The following is a 21,462-nucleotide window of genomic DNA, read 5'->3' as shown; positions in this document are numbered from 1 at the left end:
GTCTATCGGTAAATAGCCCACCCATTTTTACCTACCTCATTCTCCATACTGTTTTTATTTATTTACTTTTCTGCTCTTTTGCACACCAGTATCTCTACCTGTACATGACCATCTGATCATTTATCACTCCAGTGTTAATCTGCTAAATGGTAATTATTCGCCTACCTCCTCATGCCTTTTGCACACAATGTATATAGACGCCCCTTTTTTTCTACTGTGTTATTGACTTGTTAATTGTTTACTCCATGTGTAACTCTGTGTTGTCTGCTCACACTGCTATGCTTTATCTTGGCCAGGTCGCAGTTGCAAATGAGAACTTGTTCTCAACTAGCCTACCTGGTTAAATAAAGGTGAAATAAAAAAATAAAATAAAAATAAATATTGTTACTGTAATTTAATTATGCCAATGTGCTTTCATCAATTGAAAGCCCTTAATCTATTTTATGAGAATTTGTAAGATTTCTTGTTTGCATAAAATAGATGCAGACCAGTCTTTCAATAATAGGTAATAGAATTTATTCTCAGAGCGTGCTACCACTTAATCACGTGCAGCAGTTTATATACAGATCATGACGTCATTTCATTGCTTTAACTGAATCCCCTCCTCTCGACCGGGACAAAGTGAGGTGAAAAGTTCATTCTAACTTACTAACACACTCCCAGATAACTTTTGACCCCTCAACATTATTGATCACCACTGAACTGACAGTTTTAATTAACAGAAAACCTAGGAATGCACTCACTGCCTTATCTAAAAACCCCAGAGCTAAGTTTCTGTAGGGTCAACTATAGGCTAACGACCTTATCTGTTTTCACACTCCACAACCCATTCGTTTCTTCCTAGTTGGAATGGTGTTCATTAACTAGATATAATAAAACAGAGTATAAGTTTACTTAGTAACAGTTCCATTTAAAATGATTTGTTCAGTCATATTAATCATAATTTCCTAACAGCCATCCATCATTCCTTCAATTCAGACCAGTTTCCCTGCCGATGAAAAACATCCCCACAGCATGATGCTGCCATCACCATGCTTCACAGTGGGGATGTTATTCTGGGGGTGATGAAAGGTTTAGGGTTTGCGTCAGACATAGCGGTTTCCTTGATGGCAAAAAAGCTCAATTTTAGTCTCATCTGACCACAGTACCTTCTTCCATATGTTTGGGGAGTCTCCCACATGCCTTTTGGCGAACACTAAACGTGTTTGCTTATTTTTTTCTTTAAGCAATTGCTTTTTTCTGGCCACTCTTCTGTAAAGCCCAGCTCTGTGGAGTGTACTTCTTAAAGTGGTCCTATGGATAGATACTCCAATCTCCGCTGTGTAGCTTCAGGGTTATCTTTGGTCTCTTTGTTGTCTCTCTGATTAATGCCCTCCTTGCCTGGTCCATGAGTTTTGGTGGGTGTCCCTTGGCAGGTTTGTTGTGGTGCCATATTCTTTTAATTTTTTTTAGTAATGGATTGAATGGTGCTCTGTGGGATGTTCAAAGTTACAGATCTTTTTTTATAACCCAACCCTGAACTGTACTTCTCCACAACTTTGTCCCTGACCTGTTAGGAGAGCTCCTTGGTCTTCATGGTGCCGCTTGCTTGGTGGTGTTGCAGATTCAGGGGCCTTTCAGAACAGGTGTATATATACTGAGCTCATGTGACACTTCGAGGCCTTTCAGAACACGTGTTTGTACACATATATATATATATATATATATATACTGAGATCATGTGACAGATCATGTGACACTTAGATTGCACACAGGTGGACTTTATTTAACTAATTATGTGACTTCTGAAGGTAATTGGCTGCACCAGATCTTATTTAGGGGCTTCATAGCAAATGGGTGAATACATATACAAGCACCACTTTCCTGTTTAAAATAATAATAATTTAAAGAAGTAATTTTTTTTGTTTCACTTCACCAATTTGTACTATTTTGTGTATGTCCATTACATGAAATCCAAATAAAAATCCATTTAAATTACAGGTTGTAATGCAACAAAAATAGGAAAAACACCAAGAGGGATGAATACTTTTGCAAGACACTATTGTCTCTAATGTATCGTCAAAAAAAAACTGTCTGATTGAGATGAATAATATCCAACAATACCTCTTCAATTCTAAACGCTATGCACTTTGCTAGAATTTTTGCATCACAACACTGAAGTGTAAGGGGCCTCCAGTTTTTTTTTAATTATCTGGATCTTTAAATGTACCACTTGGGTCCTGATGCAGTAATAATGAGATCAAACTTTCTTGTTGAGTGTCTGATAAACTCCATTCTGTGCCTCTATGTTATTGTTTTTATTTATCTACAGTGAGGGAAAAAAATATTTGATCCCCTGCTGATTTTGTACGTTTGCACACTGACAAAGAAATGATCAGTCTATCATTTTAATGGTAGGTTTATTTGAACAGTGAGAGACAGAATATCAACAAAAATCCAGAAAATCCAGAAAAACGCATGTCAAAAATGTTATACTTATCAGTATAAAAAACACATGTCCACAACCTCAAACAGTCACACTCCAAACCCCACTATGGCTAAGACCAAAGAGCTGTCAAAGGATACCAGAAACAATGACAGAGAGAGAGAGGGAGAGAGAGAACAGGGAAAGAACTGTAGGTCAAGGAGACACCGGATGACCACCAGAGGGCATAGCAGGAGCAGATGTGACATTTTTTTAAACTTTTGATGCCAGCGAGGATGACATAAGTTGTCAAGACGACTTGCTTGATTGAGCCTCCCCCATGTATTTCTCACTAGGTCAGGATATTTAAGCCTCCATATATATTTCCATATATCTCCACACCTCAGAGTTAATAATTGGTGGAAGCACCTTACAGCCGTGAATCATTTACGATGAAGATTCTGCCAACTTTGCAACATATCCATTGTTTTTGTCAAAACTGCTCAAACTCAGTAAATGTGGTTGGGAATCATTGATGGACGGGAATATTAAACCATTGTCTCTGATTTTTTTCAAGCACATTTTAGTCAGGAATGAAGATTGACCACTCAGGAATAGTTAACACCTCTTGGCATTAATATTTGTGTAATTGTCTTGTTGAAAAATACAACTCTACCAAAGGGTTGGGTTTTCAGAAAAAAAAAATTGTGGGCTTTGCTCCTTTTATGTTTATTTGGATCCTGACAAACTAACCAGTCCGATGACAAACATACCCATAACATGATGCTTCCAAAATGCTTCCAAAAAATGCAGAGGGTTTCACTCTGTGTTGCGTTGTATTGGATTTGACCCAAACTGCTTTGCCGTGTTGTCTTGCAGTATTGTTGCAAACAGATTTTTTAACAGTTTCCTTATTTTCACTTTGTCATACAGTAATGTGGAGTGAATGCAATGTTGTCAATCCTTTCTGTATTTTTAAATATTGTGGTGGCAGCATCATGTTATGGGTATGCTTGTCACCAGCAGGGACTGGTGAGTTTGTTAGGATCTAGATAAATATGCCTCAGTCTTCTGAAAATCTAACCCTGGCATAAAGTTGTAATTTTCTGTGGGACACAAATGTTAATTCCTAAGACACACTGTGAAAAACACACCCACAAATCTAGGGCCTAGATTCAATCAGATTCAAGCGTTAACCGACGATAGCAGATCCCCCAGCATATAGCTGGCGGTGTTGGAGGTGGAACCGTGTAGGACCTGTCAAATCAGTGAGCAGCTGCTTATTGTGATCATGAAGCCACATCCGCCCGACTCACGTTAGAAGTTCAGAACAAGAACGTGTAGAATAGAATTTTTTACACTCAAATTTAAAAATATCATTCAACAAAATAACAAGGCTTTCAATCATCCTAATTGAGGTGTAGATTACATCTCACATTCCACTGTTCTAACTTGTAAACAAGGCTGAATGGGATTATGTTAATGAGACTCCGTGCAGCCAATGGCAATGTCCGCTTTAGGTATAATGCAGGGAACCACTATGCGGATGTCGGCTAAAGCGGATCCGATTGAATAGAACCCATCATTTAGAATTTTTCTTTTCACTTTGAAAATGTACACTTTTGTTGTGTTGATCTGTAAGGGAAAAAGAAATTGAACTTAATCACTTTTTTTTTTTTCAATATCATTTTAAAGCAGAGAAATGTAATTTTTTTTATATATATATGTGCAAAAGGGTGTGTTCACTAGCGACCGTAGATAAACATCAACTCGATCAATAAGAGAACAAAACTACAGCACACATAAGGGACCATGTCAGAATGGTATTTTGCATCACAGAGGGAAGTTGGTCACATTAGAAGATGGGTGAATACCAGCGGTGGCTAGTGGCACTTAGAAATGGGAGGATGGGCTTATAGTAATGTCCGGAACGGAATCAATGGAATGGCATCAAACACGTGGGATCCATGTTGATAACATTCCATTTCAGACGTTATTACGAGCCGACCTCCCCTTACATCAAACACGTGGGATCCATGTTGATAACATTTCAGACGTTATTACGAGCCGACCTCCCCTCACATCAAACACGTGGGATCCATGTTGATAACATTTCAGACGTTATTACGAGCCGACCTCCCCTCACATCAAACACGTGGGATCCATGTTGATACCATTTCAGACGTTATTACGAGCCGACCTCCCCTCACATCAAACACGTGGGATCCATGTTGATACCATTTCAGACGTTATTACGAGCCGACCTCCCCTCCATCACGTGGGATCCATGTTGATACGTTACGGGGATCCGTGGGATCCATGTTGATACCATTCCAGACGTTATTACGAGCCGACCTCCCCTCACATCAAACACGTGGGATCCATGTTGATACCATTCCATTTCAGACGTTATTAAAACTCCAACCATCAGGGGTGTTCCGAGGGACACTGATGGACTCAAAACTACAGGTACTCTCTAAAAAAGTACAAATTCAACATTTATTGTCACTTCCCATTTGGAAACTTTCCATTCTACAGTGTGCTAGCGTGGCAGATTGATTACTTGTTGATGAAATGGGAAATATCTATGATAATGTCTACCTGAGAATGTTGTGTTGAAGTCAAGGAAGGTCTTCACTTCTCTCCTCTCAGTCTCCTGACACTTCCTGTTGTTGTCCTCCCTCTGGAGAGTCACAGTCAGAAAGCCCGTGGTTACACCTTGCATTAACATGTAGTTGTCGTCATCGGATCAACATGATCCGATCACTGTTTGATCAAGATTTTCTCAGAACACTGCGTCCGTATTGTGGCCAGATTCCCTGGAGTGTGCAAAGCTGTCATCAAGGCAAAGGGTGGCTACTTTGAAGAATCTAAAAAATATAAAATATATTTTGATTTGTTTAACACTTTTTTTAGTTACTACATATGTGTTATTTCATAGTTTTCTACAATGTAGAAAAAAGTACAAATGAAGAAAAACCCTTGAATGAGCAGGTGTTGTAAAACTTTTGACTGGTACTGTACGTGTGAAAGTTGTTTTGATTTAGAATGGACCGTTATCATGCACCTGTCTGGAAACAGGGTCAGCGTGAAAAAATACATGTCATCTATACAGTTAAATAGAGAATGGGGGATACTTTTCCCCTGGTTCATTTTAATGCCAGCCAGGTAGACTATACTCATGTTGTAAAGATAAGCAATGTGCTTTATATTAGGAAAGTTGAGAAATAAATATAATAGGCCTGGCCTATAGAAAGCTGATGGGATCCTCCTCTTTTTAATAGAGGCCATCACTCGCGCAATTGCATAGCCTATAGAAATGTTGCGCAACATGAGCTCATGGGCTCGCATGAAATGTTTGATTAGATTTTCGATTACATTTGTATTGATGTCAGAGTGATTCGAGGTGCAGTAGAGTGCAGATTACCAGGCAGTTGGCAAGTTTGGTAGGTTACTAATGACCCTCAGCAGCGTCATACCTTGGAGAAGCCTAATTACCGTGACTAAATGGTCACATGGAATTTGACTGCCTTCATGCCTCGTGACCGTCGGTGTGGCGGTAATACAGTTACCACAGCAACAACAGCCCTAGTATAGACTATCTTTGCCATGGTAACAAAGCTGTATGTTGTTTAGTTACAAAAAACAAAAAACGTGGGAAATTACTCTGTTCCTTTTGTTGAGATTCTGTGGTGAAACTGAAAGACAACTTACCACCATTTCCCTCTCTGCCCACCCCCAGAAAAACAGAAGTGGTCTGAGCTGAAGGACCAGGGTTTCTGACATATGTGTGTGAATGTGTGTGTGAATGTGTGTGAATGTGTGTGTGAATGTGTGTGAATGTGTGCGTGTTGTTTCTGTATGCCGATAGTGATCTATTCCTCAATACCCAATACCCTCTGGAAACAGTTTAGTTTTGGTAAGAACACTGGTGTGTAAATAGAATTTCTGACATTTTAGCTAATATCCCCATTTACTTACCAGCTAACGATGGGAAAATCTGGTGTAAAGTGAGGTGTCATCCTAAATACCCTCTCCTGCTATTGTGCCCTTGAGTAAAGGCACCTAACAACTGTTCCAGGGATATTGCATTGTAGCTTACTCGTTGCTTCCAACCTCTTGGGGTGTGCGTGTGTGTGTGTGTTTGGGTTGTGTGTAAAAATACATTTCCGTTCTCTGCAAGATGGACCAAAAAGTATTTTTCCCATCCCCCCTCCTCCTCTCCCTCCTGTTCCTCCTCCTCGTCTTCCCCCACATCCTCTTCTTCCTCTTTCCCCTCTCCTTCCTCATCTTCCTCCTCCCCCTCCTGTTCCTCCTCTCCCTCCTGTTCCTTCTCCTCATCTTCCCCACATCCTCTTCCTCTTTCCCCTCTCCTTCCTCATCTTCCTACTCCCCCTCCTGTTCCCCCTCTCCCTCCTGTTCCTCCTCCCCCTCCTGTTCCTCCTCTCCCTCCTTTTCCTCCTCTCCTTCCTTATCCTCCTCCTCCCCCTCTTCCTCCTTCTTGTTCCAGACTGTGGGGAGAAGATCACTCTGTGTATCTCCGTCCTCCTCTCCCTCACCGTCTTCCTGCTCCTCATCACGGAGATCATCCCTTCCACCTCCCTGGTCATCCCTCTGATTGGAGAGTATCTCCTCTTCACCATGATCTTCGTCACTCTCTCCATCGTCATCACCGTGTTTGTCCTCAACGTCCACCACCGCTCCCCGGGGACCCATAAGATGCCTCGCTGGGTCCACTCTGTCTTCCTGGACCTGATCCCCAGGTGGCTGTTCATGAGGCGGCCCGCGCCAGACGGACGGAGACGCAGGTTGTTGTTGCTCCAGCAGGGGGCAGCAGTGGCACGGCACCAGGGACGGACCACCACCACAAGACTACCAGGTGGTAATAACAGGACCATGAACAACACGTTGGTAGACTGTGATTTTTAGGGCCGGTTTCCAGGACAACAGGTAAAGCCTGGTTCCAGAAGTATTAACCATTCTTTAATGATGATTTTCTACTGACAGTGCTTCTTAGTCCTAAACTAGGCACAAACATGTGTCCGGGAAACTGGCCCTCTATATATGTTTTGTTGTACTCCCATGCCCGAGGCAACTTTATATGTAGTGTAAATGTATCAAATCCAATGATCAATTAATGAATGAATTCCTTCATTCAGGCCTAGTCCGTCCTCCCTGCCTCAGCACCTCAGCCAGCTGGCTTCGGGACGGAGGAGGTGGGACCACGGAGGATCCCCAGAGACGGACGCCCTGTTATGAGGACCTGGAGCTGGGGGCTTTGACCTCGTACTTCTCCTTCCGCCCTCCGTCACCCAGACCCCCGGGCTCCACTCCTCCACCCCAGCAGAACCACCCACCCCCAGGGGCAGGGCAGCCCCAGAACCGCCTGGACAGGGGAGGAGGAGGAAGAGGGGTGAATAGAAGGGTTAACGCCACCCAGCGAGCAGATAAGATAGATAACTTGGTGTCAGAGTCTAGAGGGATAGAGTTCCCTCTGTCTCCCAGCGTTATACGGGCTCTGGAGGGGTTGCACTACATCGCAGATCACCTGAGGGCAGAGGACGCTGACTTTAGTGTGAGTGGTTATGACAACTAAACTGTCAGCACGAGTAACACTCATATTGCAGATAGCTGCTATTTCCGTATGTTAGGTTAGGTTGTTTCACCTTCTTTAGTTGACTAAAAAGTTTTTTTTTTTAACTTAATTTTTTTAAATAAAAAAGGAAACCATTCATTGACGTCTCTCCATTCAGGTGAAGGAAGACTGGAAGTACGTTGCCATGGTGATCGACCGTATCTTCCTGTGGATGTTTATCATCGTGTGTCTGCTGGGTACCATCGGCCTCTTCCTTCCTCCCTGGTTGGCCGGCATGATCTAGGACCTTGGGGTGTCTGTGATACCCGTCCACGGAGCGGAGTAGCATGGGACTGGCACTACAGTGACAGGCCGGTGGTAGGAGAGGAGACAGATGAAGGACTGTCACTAAGTTAATAGGATGACTACCGATAAGGGAGATGCATTAAGTCCACCGGGCTGTGACGTGGCGTGGTGAGAGAGGAGCGCCGTCCTACAGTAACCTGCTCCACTCGGTCATGTTGTCGACAAGGCAACACGGTGCATCGTCCAGGAAACATATCTTTTACATAAAATATATATGTTTGAATTTTGAAACTAGTTTTCATTTTGGGAAGGCTGATATAAAGACTTTTTGTTATTAAAAGAAATCCTTTTGCATGTGAAAACACAGACTCCTACAACACGTGCTGAACCCACCGAACTTCTGTTTTGTTTTGAGTCCGGGAGGCAGCCATGTTCCAAATGGCTCCATCAACGCTAACCCGGTTCAACCCGGGGCAGGCCTGGGGCATTAATAGAATCCCCTAAATGCCCTGCTTCATATTGGAGAAGCAATGACTTGTGGGTAAATTCTATCCAATAAGATTTACTTGGCTGTTTTCAAGGAAGTAAGGGGCAGAAAGAAGACTAACTTCTTAGTATGAACTCTGAATCAGTTTGTACTACTTCTCTGACACTCACTCACTCACTCACTCACTCACTCACTCACTCACTCAGTCACTCACTCACTCACTCACTCACTCAGTCACTCACTCAGTCACTCACTCAGTCACTCACTCACTCAGTCACTCACTCAGTCACTCACTCAGTCACTCACTCACTCACTCACTCAGTCACTCACTCAGTCACTCAGTCACTCACTCAGTCACTCACTCTGCTGCTGCCATAACATTATGAAGCATATTCTTTAACAATGTGTTGCTGTGTAGTAAAGACTGTATAAATAGAAATGGCTGTTTTTGGGGAATGAATATGAATAAACATGGCTTTCATAAACGTTCCTACATCCTGTATAATTGCACAGAAAGCATATGCTTTCCTTTCCAAAGTACAACACTATATCACAGTTTAAATTAATCTACAATAAAACCGTTTATAAAAATTGTGATTTAAAAAAAAAAGGTAATAAGAAGTAGTAGTATATCTATCAAGTCAAACGTCTAGAAACAAATTCACACATTCCATAAAATAAAAAATACGCTTAAAATAAATAAATAATTGGTCACACTAAAACAATACTATTCATCTGGCCAGCATTACTAGGAAGAACCACAGGAAGATAACCTGCAAGTAAATTCTCCGTTATACCTAAGCAGACAGAGAGAATGTGACTATTTCAAAAAATGATTTTCTTAAAGAGATTGTCCGATACGTTCCTATATGTTTTAGCCAGTAGTTCTGAAGTAGCGCTTTACAAGCCTAAAGTGGTCCCTGTAAATTGCGTACTGCATCACATTATGTGCACCACATTCTCTCTCTCTCTCTCTCTCTCTCTCTCCACTTTCATTGGATAACACTGGGCAGGCCTCTTGCTAGCTGTCAGTAAAATGCGAGGGACTAGGTCATTGGCTAGAACTGTTATTGCTAGGGGGCTGGCCCACATGTTGGGAAATGTAGGCAAAATGACAACGGCACAGCTTCAAGGAAACAGTCGCTTTCAAACTAGGGATTTTGTGGCTAATTGACGTTAAACAGTAATTCATAGATGATGCATGTATGAACTACACATTGACACATCCAGCCCAAAGAGGGAGATTTTAAAAAACACTTAGTAGTGACCAAAGTTCCAGAGCATGTCTTTAATTTAAAACACTGAGATGATAAACAAATATCACACAAGGAAGTCCTCTTTTCTGTCCATTTGAATCCTGACATTACATTTTTAGTCACACTGATGGCAGTTATATTGATGCCAGTCATATTGATGCCAGTCATATTGATGCCACCTTATCTCGACTATTGTACCTGCAAGTCACTGATGTCCATCCAATCAGTCGCAACATGCTTGGTTCTGACCTGTCCTTCAATGAAGACAAAACAAAAAAACAACACACTTGTAAATCATCCATCCAGAGGAGGGGGCTGTGGGTATTTACCCCACTATGGGGTCTCCCGGTTTGGGCTTGGCCAGGTTGGCCCTGACCCTGGCCTGGTCCACAGCATCCAGAAGGTTCTTCCCATCCATGGCCAGGTTGTGTGCTGCAGTCAACATCTGTTTCTTACACTCTTCCTTCAGCGAGGTGATGGCGTTCTGCTGGGCCAGACGCATCTTACTGATCAACTCTGACATGTCGTTGTTCAACAGCTTCTGGGTGCCCTCGATCTGACCAGGGTGGGAGGAGAGAGAGAGTTAAGGTCATGGTGGTCTGCGTACTAGTCTGTTTTCTCTTTTAGTCAACTCCTTTCTCATGGTTTCTAAAGCCAAAATCTCAGTAGAACAAGAGAATAGAGGGATTGAGAGACTGAGGATGTGCCGTTGAGGGCCTGGGGATATCGGCAGGGTAGCCTAGTGGTCAGAGCGTTGGACTAGTAACCGAAAGGTTGCAAAATCGAATCCCCGAGCTGACAAGGTAAAAAAAAATCTGTCGTTCTGCCCCCTGAACAGGCAGTTAACCCACTGTTCCTAGGCCGTCATTGTAAATAATAATAATAATAATTTGTTCTTAGTTTTTGTTCCTAGTTAAATAAAAAGGTAAAATACAAAAATAAAATATCGGAGAGAAGGTGTGAGATAAGAGGGTTGTTACTGTACCTCTGTCCTGATGGATTCATGCAGGGTAGGTAGAATATCATCCACACTGTGGATCAGACTCCGCAAGGTCAACCCTACAGACTATAGAGAGAAATAGAGAGAGAGAGTCATTAAATCAATAAAATATGTCCCGGCAAGTTGAGCTGTTGCTACGGATACAAGCCCCGCCCCTCCGGAAACCTCTTTCTTAAAGCTACGGATCCGGGTCCCGTTCTGTCCATGTGTTATTTTACACACATTCATTATTCTAGCTGCCCCCACCCTTCATGATGTAACCTATGTCTCTGCCTCATGTTTCTGAACAGATTCAATGAAAAACCCTGCGGGGATTTCAACCGACGTTCCAAAAAACAGCTATGACTTTTAACTCTCCGTCAGTCTGTCTCTGTCAGTCTGTCTCTGTCAGTCTGTCTCTGTCAGTCTGTCTCTGTCAGTCTGTCTCTGTCAGTCTGTCTCTGTCAGTCTGTCTCTGTCAGTCTGTCTCCGTCAGTCTGTCTCCGTCAGTCTGTCTCCGTCAGTCTGTCTCCGTCAGTCTGTCTCCGTCAGTCTGTCTCCGTCAGTCTGTCTCTGTCAGTCTGTCTCTGTCAGTCTGTCTCTGTCAGTCTGTCTCTGTCAGTCTGTCTCTGTCAGTCTGTCTCTGTCAGTCTGTCTCTGTCAGTCTGTCTCTGTCAGTCTGTCTCTGTCAGTCTGTCTCTGTCAGTCTGTCTCCTCAGTCTGTCTCCGTCAGTCTGTCTCCGTCAGTCTGTCTCCGTCAGTCTGTCTCTGTCAGTCTGTCTCTGTCAGTCTGTCTCCGTCAGTCTGTCTCCGTCAGTCTGTCTCCGTCAGTCTGTCTCCGTCAGTCTGTCTCCGTCAGTCTGTCTCCGTCAGTCCGTCTCCGTCAGTCCGTCTGTCCCGTTCCGTCCGTCCGTCCGTCTGTCTGTCTGTCTCTGTTGTAACGGATATAGTGCAGTTGCACAAGCAAGAGGCCTGTTTGTGTCGTGCTTTATGTTTGCAATACTGACAACAATAGCAGGTACGAACATGTTATGATTTTGTGGAAAAATCAGCTCAGTAGTTTGAACAGTTCTGTGTACAACATTGAAGGCTACACCAGTGACAGGACAAAGGTGATCAAGGAGGGGGGAACGGTAGCGGAGTACTCAGCACAGCAGCTACATAGGTAACGGACTGGGTACTCAGCACAGCAGCTACATAAGTAACGGACTGGGTACTCAGCACAGCAGCTACATAGGTAACGGACTCGGTACTCAGCACAGCAGCTACATAGGTAACGGACTCGGTATTCAGCACAGCAGCTACATAGGTAACGGACTGGGTACTCAGCACGGCATCTACATAGGTAACGGACTGGGTACTCAGCACAGCAGCTACATAGGTAACGGACTGGGTACTCAGCACAGCAGCTACATAGGTAACGGACTGGGTACTCAGAACAGCAGCTACATAGGTAACGGACTGGGTACTCAGCACGGCATCTACATAGGTAACGGACTGGGTACTCAGAACAGCAGCTACATAGGTAACGGACTCGGTACTCAGCACAGCAGCTACATAGGTAACGGACTGGGTACTCAGCACAGCAGCTACATAGGTAACGGACTCGGTACTCAGCACAGCAGCTACATAGGTAACGGACTGGGTACTCAGCACGGCATCTACATAGGTAACGGACTGGGTACTCAGCACAGCAGCTACATAGGTAACGGACTGGGTACTCAGAACAGCAGCTACATAGGTAACGGACTCGGTACTCAGCACAGCAGCTACATAGGTAACGGACTGGGTACTCAGCACGGCATCTACATAGGTAACGGACCGGGTACTCAGCACAGCAGCTACATAGGTAACGGACTGGGTACTCAGCACAGCAGCTACATAGGTAACGGACTGGGTACTCAGAACAGCAGCTACATAGGTAACGGACTGGGTACTCAGCACGGCATCTACATAGGTAACGGTCTGGGTACTCAGAACAGCAGCTACATAGGTAACGGACTCGGTACTCAGCACAGCAGCTACATAGGTAACGGACTGGGTACTCAGCACAGCAGCTACATAGGTAACGGACTCGGTACTCAGCACAGCAGCTACATAGGTAACGGACTCGGTACTCAGCACAGCAGCTACATAGGTAACGGACTGGGTACTCAGCACGGCATCTACATAGGTAACGGACTGGGTACTCAGCACAGCAGCTACATAGGTAACGGACTGGGTACTCAGCACAGCAGCTACATAGGTAACGGACTGGGTACTCAGAACAGCAGCTACATAGGTAACGGACTGGGTACTCAGCACGGCATCTACATAGGTAACGGACTGGGTACTCAGAACAGCAGCTACATAGGTAACGGGACTCGGTACTCAGCACAGCAGCTACATAGGTAACGGACTGGGTACTCAGCACAGCAGCTACATAGGTAACGGACTCGGTACTCAGCACAGCAGCTACATAGGTAACGGACTGGGTACTCAGCACGGCATCTACATAGGTAACGGACTGGGTACTCAGCACAGCAGCTACATAGGTAACGGACTGGGTACTCAGAACAGCAGCTACATAGGTAACGGACTCGGTACTCAGCACAGCAGCTACATAGGTAACGGACTGGGTACTCAGCACGGCATCTACATAGGTAACGGACTGGGTACTCAGCACAGCAGCTACATAGGTAACGGACTGGGTACTCAGAACAGCAGCTACATAGGTAACGGACTGGGTACTCAGCACGGCATCTACATAGGTAACGGTCTGGGTACTCAGAACAGCAGCTACATAGGTAACGGACTCGGTACTCAGCACAGCAGCTACATAGGTAACGGACTGGGTACTCAGCACAGCAGCTACATAGGTAACGGACTCGGTACTCAGCACAGCAGCTACATAGGTAACGGACTGGGTACTCAGAACAGCAGCTACATAGGTAACGGACTCGGTACTCAGAACAGCAGCTACATAGGTAATGGACTGGGTACTCAGCACGGCAGCTACATAGGTAACGGACTCGGTACTCAGAACAGCAGCTACATAGATAACGGACTGGGTACTCAGCACAGCAGCTACATAGGTAACGGACTGGGTACTCAGAACAGCAGCTACATAGATAACGGACTGGGAACTCCAAGCTGAAGTGTCTGGTTCAGGTTTGTCCTACTGCTCGAGTACCTCCATCTTCCATGTCTTTACCTTCACTATGTTGATGTATTGTTCAGGCTGTAGTGTGTTGACATCGTTCTTCAACTGCACCACCACCTTGACCAGCTCCATGACCGCCTGGTACACCTGGTCACCTGACCGGTCCAGAACTGCTGTGGGGGCGGCCTGGGCTGTGGGGGCGGCCTGGGCTGTGGGGGCGGTGAGACGTGGGGGCTTGTCTGGCGCGGCTGGGGTATTCAGAGAGGAGAATAGAAGGGGAGAAAGGAGGGGTGTGTGAGAAGGACTGGAGGATGTTTATGCTACTTTTGTTTTTCTTCATCAAATTCCATTTCATACGACTAGATATTGTGAAGGACCACTCACTCACCATGTCCAGCCTCAGCTTCAGGTGACTGTAGACGGAGAGAAAAGCAGAATAACTATAGAAACCTGACAGACTAATCATCATACCTACTACAACTCCATATCACACAGCAGGAAAGTCAGCTGGGGATTTGTAACCAATTCATTGTGATCTCATGTACAGACAGACGAGTAAACAAACAGACAGAATAGTAAAAAACAGACGAATAGTAAACAAACAGACAGAATAGTAAACAAACAGACAGATGAGTAAACAAACAGACAGAATAGTAAACGAACAGACAGAATAGTAAACGAACAGACAGATGAGTAAACAAACAGACAGAATAGTAAACGAACAGACAGAATAGTAAACGAACAGACAGAATAGTAAACAAACAGACAGAATAGTAAACGAACAGACAGAATAGTAAACGAACAGACAGAATAGTAAACGAACAGACAGAATAGTAAACAAACAGACAGAATAGTAAACGAACAGACAGAATAGTAAACGAACAGACAGAATAGTAAACGAACAGACAGAATAGTAAACGAACAGTCAGAAGAGTAAACAAACAGACAGAATAGTAAACGAACAGACAGAATAGTAAACGAACAGTCAGAAGAGTAAACAAACAGACAGAATAGTAAACGAACAGACAGATGAGTAAACGAACAGACAGAATAGTAAACGAACAGACAGACGAGTAAACGAACAGACAGAATAGTAAACGAACAGACAGAATAGTAAACGAACAGACAGAATAGTAAACGAACAGACAGAATAGTAAACGAACAGACAGAATAGTAAACGAACAGACAGAATAGTAAACGAACAAACAGACGAGTAAACAAACAGACAGAATAGTAAACGAACAGACAGACGAGTAAACAAACAGACAGACGAGTAAACGAACAGACAGACGAGTAAACGAACAGACAGATGAGTAAACGAACAGACAGAATAGTAAACGAACAGACAGAATAGTAAACGAACAGACAGACGAGTAAACGAACAGACAGAATAGTAAACGAACAGACAGAATAGTAAACGAACAGACAGAATAGTAAACGAACAGACAGACGAGTAAACAAACAGACAGACGAGTAAACGAACAGACAGACGAGTAAACGAACAGACAGACGAGTAAACGAACAGACAGATGAGTAAACGAACAGACAGAATAGTAAACGAACAGACAGAATAGTAAACGAACAGACAGACGAGTAAACAAACAGACAGATGAGTAAACAAACAGACAGAATAGTAAACAAACAGACGAATAGTAAACAAACAGACAGAATAGTAAACAAACAGACAGAATAGTAAACAAACAGACAGAATAGTAAACGAAAAGACAGAATAGTAAACGAACAGACAGAATAGTAAACGAACAGTCAGAAGAGTAAACAAACAGACAGAATAGTAAACGAACAGACAGAATAGTAAACGAACAGACAGACGAGTAAACGAACAGACAGATGAGTAAACAAACAGACAGAATAGTAAACGAACAGACAGAATAGTAAACGAACAGACAGAATAGTAAACAAACAGACAGAATAGTAAACGAACAGACAGAATAGTAAACGAACAGTCAGAATAGTAAACGAACAGACAGATGAGTAAACAAACAGACAGACGAGTAAACGAACAGACAGAATAGTAAACAAACAGACAGAATAGTAAACGAACAGACAGAGTAGTAAACGAACAGACAGAATAGTAAACAAACAGACAGAATAGTAAACGAACAGACAGAATAGTAAACGAACAGACAGACGAGTAAACGAACAGACAGACGAGTAAACGAACAGACAGACGAGTAAACGAACAGTCAGAAGAGTAAACGAACAGACAGAATAGTAAACGAACAGACAGACGAGTAAACGAACAGACAGACGAGTAAACGAACAGACAGAATAGTAAACGAACAGACAGAATAGTAAACGAACAGACAGAATAGTAAACGAACAGACAGACGAGTAAACAACCAGACAGACGAGTAAACGAGCAGACAGATGAGTAAACGAACAGACAGATGAGTAAACGAACAGACAGAATAGTAAACGAACAGACAGAATAGTAAATGAACAGACAGACGAGTAAACAAACAGACAGAATAGTAAACGAACAGACAGAATAGTAAACGAACAGACAGAATAGTAAACGAACAGACAGAATAGTAAACGAACAGACAGAATAGTAAACGAACAGAGAGAATAGTAAACGAACAGACAGAATAGTAGACAAACAGACAGAATAGTAAACGAACAGACAGAATAGTAAACGAACAGAGAGAATAGTAAACGAACAGACAGAATAGTAGACAAACAGACAGAATAGTAAACGAACAGACAGAATAGTAAACGAACAGACAGAATAGTAAACGAACAGACAGAATAGTAAACAAACAGACAGATGAGTAAACGAACAGACAGAATAGTAAACGAACAGACAGAATAGTAAACGAACAGACAGAATAGTAAACGAACAGACAGAATAGTAAACAAACAGACAGAATAGTAAACGAACAGACAGAATAGTAAACGAACAGACAGAATAGTAAACGAACAGACAGAATAGTAAACGAACAGACAGAATAGTAAACGAACAGACAGAATAGTAAACGAACAGAGAGAATAGTAAACGAACAGACAGAATAGTAAACAAACAGACAGAATAGTAAACGAACAGACAGAATAGTAAACGAACAGAGAGAATAGTAAACGAACAGACAGAATAGTAAACAAACAGACAGAATAGTAAACGAACAGACAGACGAGTAAACGAACAGACAGACGAGTAAACGAGCAGACAGACGAGTAAACGAACAGACAGATGAGTAAACGAACAGACAGAATAGTAAACGAACAGACAGAATAGTAAACGAACAGAGAGAATAGTAAACGAACAGACAGAATAGTAAACGAACAGACAGAATAAAAGAACAGAGAGAATAGTAAACGAACAGACAGAATAGTAAACGAACAGACAGAATAGTAAACGAACAGACAGAATAGTAAACGAACAGACAGAATAGTAAACGAACAGACAGACGAGTAAACAAACAGACAGAATAGTAAACGAACAGACAGAATAGTAAAACGAACAGACAGAATAGTAAACAAACAGACAGAATAGTAAACGAACAGACAGAATAGTAAACGAAAAGACAGAATAGTAAACGAACAGACAGAATAGTAAACAAACAGACAGAATAGTAAACGAACAGTCAGAAGAGTAAACAAACAGACAGAATAGTAAACGAACAGACAGAATAGTAAACGAACAGACAGAATAGTAAACAAACAGACAGATGAGTAAACGAACAGACAGAATAGTAAACGAACAGACAGACGAGTAAACGAACAGACAGAATAGTAAACGAACAGACAGAATAGTAAACAAACAGACAGAATAGTAAACGAACAGACAGAATAGTAAACGAACAGACAGAATAGTAAACGAACAGACAGAATAGTAAACGAACAAACAGACAAGTAAACAAACAGACAGAATAGTAAACGAACAGACAGACAGTAAACAAACAGAATAGTAAACGAACAGACAGACGAGTAAACGAACAGACAGAATAGTAAACGAACAGACAGAATAGTAAACGAACAGACAGACGAGTAAACGAACAGACAGAATAGTAAACGAACAGACAGAATAGTAAACGAACAGACAGAATAGTAAACGAACAGACAGACGAGTAAACAAACAGACAGACGAGTAAACGAACAGACAAGTAAACGAACAGACAGACGAGTAAACGAACAGACAGAATAGTAAACAAACAGACAGAATAGTAAACAAACAGACAGACGAGTAAACAAACAGACAGAATAGTAAACAAACAGACAGAATAGTAAACAAACAGACAGAATAGTAAACGAAAAGACAGAATAGTAAACGAACAGACAGAATAGTAAACGAACAGTCAGAAGAGTAAACAAACAGACAGAATAGTAAACGAACAGACAGAATAGTAAACGAACAGACAGACGAGTAAACGAACAGACAGATGAGTAAACAAACAGACAGAATAGTAAACGAACAGACAGAATAGTAAACGAACAGACAGAATAGTAAACAAACAGACAGAATAGTAAACGAACAGACAGAATAGTAAACAAACAGACAGAATAGTAAACAAACAGACAGAATAGTAAACGAACAGACAGAATAGTAAACGAACAGACAGACGAGTAAACGAACAGACAGACGAGTAAACGAACAGTCAGAAGAGTAAACGAACAGACAGAATAGTAAACGAACAGACAGAATAGTAAACGAACAGACAGACGAGTAAACGAACAGACAGACGAGTAAACGAACAGACAGAATAGTAAACGAACAGACAGAATAGTAAACAAACAGACGAATAGTAAACGAACAGACAGAATAGTAAACGAACAGACAGACGAGTAAACGAACAGACAGACGAGTAAACGAACAGACAGATGAGTAAACGAACAGACAGAATAGTAAACGAACAGACAGAATAGTAAACGAACAGACAGACGAGTAAACAAACAGACAGAATAGTAAACGAACAGACAGAATAGTAAACAAACAGACAGAATAGTAAACGAACAGACAGACGAGTAAACAAACAGACAGAATAGTAAACGAACAGACAGAATAGTAAACGAACAGACAGAATAGTAAACGAACAGACAGAATAGTAAACGAACAGACAGAATAGTAAACGAACAGAGAGAATAGTAAACGAACAGACAGAATAGTAAACGAACAGACAGACGAGTAAACGAACAGACAGACGAGTAAACGAGCAGACAGACGAGTAAACGAACAGACAGATGAGTAAACGAACAGACAGAATAGTAAACGAACAGACAGAATAGTAAACGAACAGACAGACGAGTAAACAAACAGACAGATGAGTAAACAAACAGACAGAATAGTAAACAAACAGACGAATAGTAAACGAACAGACAGAATAGTAAACGAACAGACAGAATAGTAAACGAACAGACAGAATAGTAAACGAACAGACAGAATAGTAAACGAACAGACAGACGAGTAAACAAACAGACAGAATAGTAAACGAACAGACAGACGAGTAAACGAACAGACAGAATAGTAAACGAACAGACAGAATAGTAAACGAACAGACAGAGAATAAACAAACAGACAGAATAGTAAACGAACAGACAGACGAGTAAACAAACAGACAGATGAGTAAACAAACAGACAGAATAGTAAACAAACAGACGAATAGTAAACGAACAGACAGAATAGTAAACGAACAGACAGAATAGTTAACGAACAGACAGAATAGTAAACGAACAGACAGACGAGTAAACGAACAGACAGACGAGTAAACGAACAGACAGACGAGTAAACGAACAGTCAGAAGAGTAAACGAACAGACAGAATAGTAAACGAACAGACAGAATAGTAAACGAACAGACAGACGAGTAAACGAACAGACAGAATAGTAAACGAACAGACAGAATAGTAAACAAACAGACGAATAGTAAACGAACAGACAGAATAGTAAACGAACAGACAGACCAGTAAACAAACAGACAGACCAGTAAATTACAGACCAGAAAAACATCGGCTGCAGTAACACTTTACCTAAAGCCTGCAGGCAGAAAGCTTTAGAACATGTTATATTCATGTATGAACTTTTACACAAACACTTACCAGTGGGCTGGTGGCATCCTCCTGTCTCATGGGATCCTGTAAAGGAACAAGTAGGTTCAGGTTCATTTGACATTATATGGACGTGGACCCTCGATTGGCCACGGACCTTATAGTCCCCAGAGGGACAGTTATATTAAACACAGACCCACTGAGAGGGAGAGTTACGGGGCTGGTGGTTAAAGTGGAAAGGGGGTTGGTTGACAGGTTAGACCGAAGGTAGTTATGGCGGACAGGGGGTACAGAGCGCTAGATGTTAGGGCGGGTTTGCTAGGTCTAGGGGGGTAAAGGTCAAAGGTGTATTCCCCACCAGGAGTCTCTCCTTGGTCAGCCACTTGTTGCTAGGGTGGTCGCTAGGGTGTGTTGCTAGGTCTAGGGGGGCAAAGGTTGAATTTATATTCTCCACCAGGAGTCTCTCCTTGGTCAGCCACTTGTTGCTAGGGTGGTCGCTAGGGCGTGTTGCTAGATCTAGGGGGTAAAGGTTGAAGGAATATTCCCCACCAGGAGTCTCTCCTCCTTGGTCAGCCACTTGTTGCTAGGGTGGTCGCTAGGGCGTGTTGCTAGGTCTAGGGGGGGGTAAAGGTTGAAGGAATATTCCCCACCAGGAGTCTCTCCTCCTTGGTCAGCCACTTGTTGTCCTCCATCATCTGTTGTTTCTGTTGTCTCATCATCTCCTGCATACGCTCTCTCTCCATCTGCCACAGACGCTGGGCGTCCTCCTTACTGGACGGCTCCACAATGAACTCACCCTCCTATTGGACGGGAAGACACACATTCATATAGTAAAGAGCTAGTTATACAGTAGCCTTGCTTGTTGGCCTTATAGCAGTAACACAGGGATTTAACACAAGCATGGGACACATGACCTGGATCGTCATCGAGCCCGAACGTAGAAGGAGTAAATTAAACGGAAACTAGGTTGAAGATACTGTATCCCTGAAAAACAGATGCTTACGGTACTTTAAACCCAGCTGAGGGTGGAAATAGAGTAACCCGAGTCTAGAAGGAAGTAGACTAGAACTAGATAACTAGAGTCTAGAGGGAAGTAGACTAGAACTAGATAACTAGTGTCTAGAAGGAAGTAGACTAGAACTAGATAACTAGTGTCTAGAAGGAAGTAGACTAGAACTAGAGAACTAGTGTCTAGAAGGAAGTAGACTAGAACTAGAGTCTAGAAGAAAGTAGACTAGAACTAGATAACTAGAGTCTAGAAGGAAGTAGTCTAGAACTAGAGAACTAGAGTCTAGAAGGAAGTAGACTAGAAGTA

At 42.6% G+C, this 21,462-nt stretch overlaps 2 protein-coding genes across 3 annotated transcripts in view; one reads left to right on the top strand and one right to left on the bottom strand.

The window, feature by feature from the left end:
* The window catches only part of LOC112241706 (neuronal acetylcholine receptor subunit alpha-2), an 84,797-nt gene extending 75,544 nt beyond the window's left edge, over nt 1-9,253 (top strand). For both annotated transcript variants that reach the window (XM_042301086.1, XM_042301085.1), the window contains exons 7-9: nt 6,915-7,283; nt 7,564-7,979; nt 8,158-9,253. In XM_042301086.1, the coding sequence (XP_042157020.1) occupies nt 6,915-7,283; nt 7,564-7,979; nt 8,158-8,283 (911 nt within the window). In that variant the 3' untranslated portion in view covers nt 8,284-9,253. The remainder of the gene's footprint in view (nt 1-6,914; nt 7,284-7,563; nt 7,980-8,157) is intronic.
* A 792-nt stretch (nt 9,254-10,045) lies between these two features.
* The window catches only part of LOC112236672 (protein-tyrosine kinase 2-beta), a 64,202-nt gene continuing 52,785 nt past the window's right edge, over nt 10,046-21,462 (bottom strand). Inside the window, exons 24-29 of the mRNA XM_042301084.1 lie at nt 20,798-20,947; nt 20,199-20,234; nt 14,538-14,562; nt 14,201-14,397; nt 11,014-11,094; nt 10,046-10,584 (exon numbers count right to left, since the gene is read on the bottom strand). Of these exons, the coding sequence (XP_042157018.1) occupies nt 10,354-10,584; nt 11,014-11,094; nt 14,201-14,397; nt 14,538-14,562; nt 20,199-20,234; nt 20,798-20,947 (720 nt within the window). The 3' untranslated portion in view covers nt 10,046-10,353. The remainder of the gene's footprint in view (nt 10,585-11,013; nt 11,095-14,200; nt 14,398-14,537; nt 14,563-20,198; nt 20,235-20,797; nt 20,948-21,462) is intronic.

The sequence above is a fragment of the Oncorhynchus tshawytscha genome, linkage group LG18, assembly GCF_018296145.1.
Source record: "Oncorhynchus tshawytscha isolate Ot180627B linkage group LG18, Otsh_v2.0, whole genome shotgun sequence".
NCBI lineage: Eukaryota > Metazoa > Chordata > Actinopteri > Salmoniformes > Salmonidae > Oncorhynchus > Oncorhynchus tshawytscha.
This window is presented reverse-complemented; position numbering and strand designations above follow the sequence as displayed.